Genomic DNA, 9,994 nt, shown 5'->3' on the forward strand with positions numbered 1-9,994 from the left:
TGGTTATGTATTATTATAAAATAAGCATTTTTTGTTGATAAATAACTATAAAATGTTTGTGTGCTTAACCTAAATGAAATCAATTTAGAAAACTCCATTTATACGGGTATTACGAAATGTAATGTATTCCTATTGATTAAAGAACCAAAACGAGTTTCGATGAAGTTATGTTTAGCTAAGTATATAGTAGTGTTTCATAAACATCAAAATGCATTATACAACGATATAAAATGTAAATGAATAGTTCATCAAATATCAATTGATTTCAAAAAAAATCTTTATACAAAAGCTATGTATTCTTATGTTAATAATAATATTTCTTGACTCAAAGTTCTTTAAGCTTAGTAACTTATAAAATGTCATTTTTATCTTGAAAATTATTAGAAAGAACCTTTTGGTATAACCATAGATTTTAACCATATTGTAGTCATTATTAGACAAACGAAATGGTAATAAATTGAATTAAGAAATTTGAATAAATTAGGGACAATGTAAATTATATATTTAGAACAGTTTTACGACAATTGCTTCAATGCAAATGGAGTGCACATCAAGTGGACCGTGTGATCATCCAATCAATTTCTTTTTTAAATGCTTTTACCATGGGAAACGTGTGCCTATGCGTGTCAAGTTGGTTGTCCACTACCTTTACCTGCGGACAATTAGGCATTCCGGCAATTACTTTACGGAACATTAAGTGAAATGTATATAACTGTGCGGACGTCTGTCGGGCATTTTCAAAAAATCCGTCCGGAGGGTACCGAATTTATGGGGTGATATATTATATTTTATACGACCGAGTCATTCATATATGCACATACATAAACACAGAATTTTTTCACCCCATCCCGCAACGAAATCTTTCGACGATTTGTTGAATAAGGGAAATTAAAATATTATCACGTTCGCCCATTCGGAGATAAAACAATCAATCAGGGTCTGTAGAAAAAAAAAGGGGGTGATTAATTAGCTAGGACGGTGCGTTCCGGTAGGCCCTAATTTGCTAGACCAGCTACCAACCCTTTGGATTTCTTCCACATATATATATTTTTTCTTCGTGTTTTCTTGGGGTTGTACCTGCGGAGTGTCACGCCTCGGCAATATAACATCTCAATCGATCGATTGATTTAGGATGGTAGATTGCCCGAAGGTGCAGTATAGAACAATGCGCCCATTTTTTTTTCTTCTTTCCTCCTTGTCTATGTTTTTTTAGATATTCTTCTTCTATCTCTTCTTTAGTTTATCGCGCTTCACTTTCGGGGCCTGCCGATTACATCTAGGGACCCTAAATATAAATAGCGGCTAATTTCGACCGAAATCTGTAACAAATCTATCTGCTCTAACTTTCCCTCGGGAAACGCCAAAAAACCGGAGAATTCAATACGTGCAAGAGAGAGAGAGATAGATTGAGATGAGGCTTGTAGAAATAAGCGGGATCGGTTTGCATATAAATTAAGATATGTCTGATTGTCATAAATTTGCGGCCGATTTTTGTTTATAGCCCTCCTTTACATATTCATAGGGCATCCATTTTTTTAATGGCTTTTCCCGCCGAAATTGGTTTGACCGATCCGCGGCCCTCGTAAATTGACATGTCAAAAATCTTCACCTGTCAATAAAAACCTCTTTCATCTTTCGGCCAAACGAGCGGTCAAACCACACCACCGACAGATACTTAACAAAGTTTGTCTTAACATATCACTAACATCTACCACTGTTAAAATACCAATTTAAAAATACCAACTACACTTTTCTAATAGCCTGAAGCTAATTTAGACGTTTGATGGGACCCTTAAAATAATATTAATTTATAAACAAGAAAAAGCTCTAAATATAAACAAAACCATAAAGTTTATTAATGTAAAACTGAATATACTAGAAGTTTTTACTAGAATAGGTATTACGTAACCTTTAATTGAACGCGACGAATAAAATATAGCTAGATTAAAATTTCGAAACAAGATTTTTTTTTATAATAATTAGTAAATTTTACTATTGAATAAAAACACACTAACATTATGAATAGAAAATTATTCCAATTGAATTTATCAAAAATATTTTAAAATATCCTTATTTTTGTATTATTGGATCTAATAATACAATTTAATTTGAGAAATAAATCGTAATTAGGATATATCTGTGATTAAATTAAGAGTAAAGTTGTCAAACTTACACAACTAAGTGATATATTAATCAGGTATAATGTTGTTAGATAATAATGGTAAAATAATGATATTTGTAAACTTAATTAATATTATATTAGAAAGATTTTCTGTATTAATAATCTCTCGTTGTATTTGACTTAATTAGGAATAAATTTGTTATGTAGACAACTTTCGTAACTTAAGTTATTTTATTGGACTATCGCTCAATTAGGAGAGAAAATACTGGAGAATAGTGCTGTTGTTTATGTGTACAAAAAACCGAAGAGAATGCCCATATGAAGACGAAGAAGAGCCGTGCGTGCCGCAGTTTATTATCCTTAATGGCGTCGTCCGCGACCATTCAATCGCTTCAATTAAACTCCAATCTCGCCCAAGAAACAAATCTAAATTGCAATGGAAAACATTTTAATTGCCGTGCAGAAAAGGGGAAGAGCACTTCTTCCCTGTGTCTTGCCGCATTATTAAAACGCGATTTCGCACAATTAAAAACGTGTTAAGCGAACATAGCACGCACATTACAAATAATAGTGTACTCTCGCATCTAACTAAAACTCACTGATGTGACGGACAAAGATTTCTTGTTCAACTGTTTTACTTTACTCAATGTATACTATATTTTTCAATGTATTACATTCCTTTTTTCGGGGTTCTTCAACTTTAACTAGTTCCGTTGTTTGGAAATAAGCCTCAATGATCCGCGAAAACCGCATGTCGCCTGATTCTGGTGACCCGTAAACCCCGACCTTGCTTATATGACCCACAGATATATTTTCGGGCCAGCGCTCAAGCACGTAACCCGAAAACGGCAGAAGATTGTAAATCAGGGACGTAACCAGATCTCACTCATTTCGAACAATTCTTTTTCTCATCCTTTTTTAACGACTAAAACAATATACAGCAATTGGGCACCTAGGATGGACCACTATCATAAAATATTTATCACTAACATAGTTTTCCTAGATATATAGTTGGCTTTTAAAATAGTATTTACGAAAATAATAAATATTAAGAAGGCTCCTAGGTTGGACCACTATTATATTAATATTTATGACCTACATTAAACCGACTTAGAGTTGACTTATACAATAGCATCTACGAAATTAATAAACATTAAGAAGCCGCCTAGATTGAACCACTATAATACAGTGGAACGAGCACCTTGCATAACGAGCATTTCGATTAACTAGCAAAATGAATTGTAAGAAAAATGTCTTGCTTAACGAGTGACAAGTGACGAGAAGAGAAATCCCGGATTGTGCGCCAGTTACATCATTTTCTACAATTGTTTCACGATACGAGTAAAATCTGGAAATTTTGGAAGGGGTTATCGTTAAGCGAGGTTCGACTGTAATAATTTTAACACCAACAACGTAAATGTTATACAATAATATTAACTGTAAATAAGCATTCATTGTCTTCCTAAAGTAATTATCTCATTATATCCTTGTAAAGTACACATTATGTAATTATATTTTTTTATATTATTAGTTATAGCAATATTCCAAATATTAAAAGGCTTAAATTTGGAATTTTACTTAAATGAAGATTATTTAATGAAGAAATAAGATTTTCTAAACTTGTTCAATAACCACTCAAAGGTGATACAATCAAAGGCAAGGAACAATTAAAAGCATTATAGTATCGCAGGGAACCAAGTTTTTATGGAGTCTTAAAGGAAAGTATCCTATTAAAGTCACGTATAGGACACATAATTCCAGATTAGCCTATCGACGAATTAATATAACCTTTTCTGTCCCTTCCACTAGATAATATTACTGAGTAAAATTTAGTATGCCCAACCCATTAATACGTCGAATGCAATTAGATAAGGTTATGGAAATCTGTAAATTTAACAGCCACAAATACCTAATTCTGTATCAGCAACAAAAGTTTATTTGCTTGCGGAGAACGCGTACAATCACGTCAAAAGTTACGAGCCGTATTCCGTCAGGAAAATCAATATTTACTCGAATCGCGTAAAACAATCAAAATATTTCAACCGTTTAGTTAAAATATTACACATCGTACATTTATATTTGGATTCGAATGAACTTCGCCTTCTTCAAATAAACTCAATCTGCACGGCGTTCGATCAATTTGCACAAACCAAAAAAAATATATATATACAATTTTAATTGAACTATTGCAAGTGCAACCATTAACCCAACTAACTCGAGTCACATCGATTTAATATGCAAACTGTGCAATTATTTGCAATTGACTNNNNTTACACTAGGAGAAAAAATAAATAAATGTCGTGTCTTTTGGACGTTATATTTCTCAATTTTATAGCTGTAACAGAATAAAATCTACATAATTCATTTCGAACTAATTACGTTTTATGGGAATATATATTTCAGCGATGTCTTCATTCCATTGAAAGTATTTTTATTTAGAATTTGTGATTTCATTACTTGAAAAGCCATTAAATTTGTCGTTTTATATAATCTATGAAAGGTATAAATCAACATACATACATTCCGTTGGTATTTCAAATATTTGTAGTATAAAATTGTTAATCTTCATTTTTTAATTTAATTTTAGGTTTATAAAAAAAATAAATAAAAAGAAAACTAAACGGAATTAAATTGTGGATAAAATGAATTTCTAGGCAACGGTATATAAATCAATTAAATAAGTGTGATGATATAGAAGAATGATATGTAAAAATATGATTAACAGTTGGTTAAAGTGGAAATAAAATTTAAATGCAGTTCAAGTTTGCTTGAAAATAAAAGTACATGAAACACGTCTGATGTGCTACATTGAGGTATTAAAGACGTAGAACGTTTCAATGGAAGTGTGTTTGAAATGAGAGCCAGAAGCAAGCAACCAACTATTTCTTCTTTTATCAGCATTAGCAGCATTGCAATAAATTGCGGCGGCTTACGGCCGTCGGATTTATGTCACTGGGCACACGGTTTAACTAATTGCGCTGTTTGTAATTTTTCGAGGACACGAATGAAAAAAAAAAAGAGGATGGATAGATGGATGTGCTCTCGGTATAAATGATGGGGCGACTCGGTGATTCGTGCCATTGTTGATATGCGGATTAGAGCGGCGCGACGATGAGTCGGATTGGAGTGGTACATCCACTTAGTGGGTCACGAAATGGGTCACAGTTGGTCCGAGGGTATACGGGCGTCTACCATCATCGTGATGGTCCATCCGAAAATCCGTTTTCGGTCAAGAATGTCGCAGCAACAAGTTTTTTCGTCCGCGTCGTGGATGGAGGCCGTAGATGGTGATGGCATTCTCCCCCAAGAAGTCGATACCCATTTGAATACAATGCTCTATGAATGATTGAACCGACGGAATCGTTTCCAAGTGCTACAGAACTTGGCCAATAATATATCATCGGTGGCACGTGCCTGAAGGAGGACCAGGATGGACACCGAAAACAAAACGGAGAACAACCGCAAAAGCAAGAACTTTTACAGGAATAACCTCAACGTCTGAATTCCTGACAGAAACGAACAAAAAGAGGAAGAAGAAACAAAAAAATAAGCAGCAACAACAACAACAAACAAACGAAATGCTTATTAATAGCCGAATTTTGAAACATCGAACACATTTCCGCAACAATGTTGGACGTGTTGCCGTTTTATTTATAAACAACCATTGTTGTTTTCAAGATTTTTGATTTATTCGATAAAATTCGCCTTCCACCATACTTAAATATATACACATATACATATATCTATATATTTCTATTTATTTATTTTTTCGTTCTTGTTCTTTCTACGACACGACACACTTACGAAAATAGATTCTCCCCGCGGCTCGTCTACTCTCTTTTTTCCACCCAAATCGGAGCCAAGGACGAGGCGATAGGGCGCAACCCGCGTTTCGACATCTCCGAATTATGCGAAATCCATGTAAATCTGCCTATTTTACGATGTAAATAAATATGACGGGATCGCCCCGTTTTCCCTATAAATAATCCGCTCAAATAAACACTTGAGGTGAAACTTTCATATACACAACGGCTTCATTTTTATTGAGAAACTCCTTCCGTCTACAAAATCACTTCCATGTGTAAACATCATCATTCTTTTTATCTCCACTCCGTCAATCACCTGCTTCTGTTCTCTGCTCGCTTTCGCAACTCTTCTGCTCGATTTACATCACTTATTTACGTTCTGTAACTAGTATGGAAATACGCAATAATTAGTAATTATATAGTAGAAATTATATGCATTTGCTGAATCATCGTAAACTCTTATAAAACAAAAATCATATTCGTATATAATACGCACCCATATTTGTCTCTCTTTATAAAACATTTGTTTACAAATAAACAGAATTTACATCACTTATTTAACTAATATGGAAATACGCAATAATTAGTAATTATATAGTAGAAGTTATATGCATTTGTTGAATCATCTTACAGTCTTATACAAATAATCATATTCGAATATAATACGACCCATATTTGCCCTTACTTATTAATATTTATTGCAATAGTTAAGATAAATAAAAAAAATATATTAAACTTATTGTCGAATGGTCTTGTTATTATTACTAAATTGTGTAATTATTAAATATATTTCATGTAAATGAAATTATCGATCAACTTTCAATTATTGTTTAAAAGTAAATGGTAAATAAAAGTTGAGTTTTCACAGCTTAAAAAATACAAATAACGGATTCTATTTTTAATTGACACAAGCTTTTTTTATTGCTTATTGCACACTAGATTACGGCATAAGTCTGCACTCATTCAAGACCCAATTATAACTCTGATTTGTTACGTAAACAGAATTATGTATCTAGCCGGAAAAAAAGTGTATTCAGATACATTTCAAGTTGGTTTCGATTACAATGAAATTGTAGTTTTGTTCCAAATTACTACAGTTTTATGTGTAACTGTATCGAAACACATAAATACGTCCGTTCATTACGAAGTCATTCTTCGATTTACATAAGCCCGTTACGAAGTTAACTAATTAAATTGTTTATTTAACGGTCGCCGTGGGGAGGCGAGGGCGGCGACATCCATTCGAACAAGTTCTCGTTTTTTTTTTATGATGCGGTCCATGAGATAGGGGAGCTAGATTAAGGGTGGGTGTGTGCGCTATATAATAAAGCGATAAATCGAAAGCCATAAAGAGGGCATAACGTGGCCGCTATCTCTTAATGCCGTCAATAATTATTTCGAAGAAATCTTTGGGAATTTGGGAATTATCTCACCATTAGGTTCCTGAATCTAATCTAACTGTCTATTTATATTCATCCCCTTTTGAATTGTCTATGTTCGTAGATATCGAAATTGTTCATTTTAGTTGTTAAATATGAATTGTCATATGAGTTGTAGAAATAAGGAAAGTAAAAGATGAAAGTGAAAGCCCGAACGAATCCTTGGAATGTCACCACAATGGATTAATCGGTATTAGCTGTAGCATTACCAGTCTAGTAGTAATGGAGAACATGGGAGAGAGAGCGTGGATGTTTCCATCGGAAAGGAACAGCACTTTTAATTCCCGACGAACCGGCAATTAGGTGTTGTACCCGAAAAGCAATAAAAACAACAACAAGAAAAATCGATTCGTGAAGACCACCACCGGTGATGGGTATTGAATAAAATGCATACGATTACGAACATGTTATCCGATCAACCACTTCACCGATTTTTACCGTTACATCAAGTCTTACGAATTTGAATTCGTAACACATTTTCAATGAAAATTCACGAATGCGTTACGTAATAATAATATTAATGGAAGCCAGAATGACTCGGTGATCTAACTTGAAAGCAAATAGGGGAGCAACAACCTGTTCCATCAAAGCTTCCTCTTCTCGTCTATCTTCATCTTCATATTTACATACCACGAACGATGCATCAAAATATTGACCGCTGTCCCACGCACTAAAATCCCATTGCTTTTATATTTCAATTAAAACCCGACCAGTCAGCAAAATAAAAAAAAGAATACCAGGGTAAAATTATATAAAAACCATATAGTGGATATAGATGAAGTCAAGATATTGTCATAGTTAATGATGACTAGTTTCTTATAATATTTTTTCTTATAACAGTTTTATCATTTATTGAATTCAATAGTATGTTTAATTACAAATAAAATATGTGTGAAATATTAATATTCAATCATTTTTTAAAATCAAAAGTACTTTAAAATAAACCACATTAAGCATAGTCTATATTTAATTATTATTATGCTATGGGATTAGGATTCAATTTTGCAATAATTTTCAACTTTTGATGATTTACGGCTCTCATTTAAATTCTTATAAAAGTCATTATCTAGAATCTAAATAAAAGTGCGCAAATAATACTTTCCTTTTTTTATATCTTCCAATCTAATAACTTTTTTATTAATTTTAATTATATAATTGTTTTTTTTAATGATAACAATATTTATTGAAACAATTATACAATAGATTTTGAATTATCAATTAATTAATTTTACTTATGTAATTTAATGTATTTTTATGTATTATGATTTCAGAGAGAGTTTAGCGATGAATGCGTATTCAATGAGATGATAGAGCAGCACCATTACAACACGTACTCATCAACAAAATACTCAAATGAGAGGAAAACCTTTTATTTGGCACTGAACAAAAGGGGTCTTCCTCGCAAAGTGCTATTGCGGGCGCGCCAACCCTTAGGTAGGCTTTCCTCATTCACCCGCGTTCTGACGCGCCACGTGGCACCAGAAAGGGTTGAGGAACTTCACCCAATCCGCCATCACGGTCACCTATGTTCCACGTCGGAGTCGACGTCCTCAAGGCTGTCCTCATCCGTGGCCGACTCCGAGTCGCCGTCGAAGTGTCGAAAACGAAAGAAGCGGAAGAAGAAGAAGCGAAAATGTCTCGAAGGCGAACCCGAGAGCGAACTGTGCCACAAAAAACAGAATAAATTAATTAGTATTAACGGTAGCAATAGTAATGTTAAGAAGTGTGTATCTGATGACAGTGTAGAGTGCCAAAGAGTAGAAGTGACTATTAAAAAGAAACTAAAGACTAAATTTAGTGATAAACAATTAGGTGGTGCAAAAAAGAAGAAGAACCCCAAAGGTATTAAAAACAACAGGAAGAATCGACTGCTGAAGACTACCACCGAGGCGCCGGTCGTCGTCACCGAAGACAACACATCCGACGAAGACTACATCATCGACTCGACCACTTCATGGGATTGGGAAGATTCCACTGTTATACCACTGCCAGAGGAATCTGGTACTCCTCACCCCGACTGACTCGTACCATCATTATTTATTCTAATTGTATTTATTACATTTGTAACAGTAACAGTAAACAAAAATAACAATATATAATACATATTTTAAATTTAAACTCAAAAATTAAAAAAAAAAGAATAATAATAATAATGGGCGAATAATAGTATTAATAATAATAACAAAAAAAAAACAGAGAACAAAACTACAAGTAATAATGATGAGAATGACAAGGTGATTGAAGCATCCCGGCGTTTTTTTTTAAATAATAAGGGGAGCAACAACCTGTTCGATATCGAAACTTCCTCTTCTGTCTCTCACGTACACACATACTCTCCTATATACACACATATACTCTCTCTTCCATCTTCATGTGCACATACCACGAACGATTCATCAACCATCCAACGTTGTCCCACGCAATGAAATCCCAACGCTCAATGAAAGACTTACGAAATATAGAAAGAAAGAAATAAATAAATAAAATTTAAAAAAATACAAAAAAAAATGGTAATAATGACAACGAGAACGAAAAACGATCCAGTGTGAAACGAAAATAAAACTGACAAAACTCACCACCACCAAAGCATGTCGTCGAGTTAATATGAAACCCAACCGCACCCTCCC

General features: G+C 33.7%; 1 protein-coding gene across 1 annotated transcript in view; it reads left to right on the forward strand.

Annotated features, from left to right (window-relative positions):
* Nucleotides 1–9,452, forward strand: part of LOC108557033 — a 49,476-nt gene extending 40,024 nt beyond the window's left edge. Inside the window, exon 3 of the mRNA XM_017913407.1 lies at nucleotides 8,639–9,452. Coding sequence (XP_017768896.1) covers nucleotides 8,639–9,388 — 750 coding nt within the window. The 3' untranslated portion in view covers nucleotides 9,389–9,452. The remainder of the gene's footprint in view (nucleotides 1–8,638) is intronic.
* Nucleotides 9,453–9,994: the final 542 nt, after the last annotated feature.

This window comes from Nicrophorus vespilloides, unplaced genomic scaffold (assembly GCF_001412225.1).
Source record: "Nicrophorus vespilloides isolate i.1.1-1 unplaced genomic scaffold, Nicve_v1.0, whole genome shotgun sequence".
In the NCBI taxonomy this organism is placed as follows: Eukaryota; Metazoa; Arthropoda; class Insecta; order Coleoptera; family Silphidae; genus Nicrophorus; species Nicrophorus vespilloides.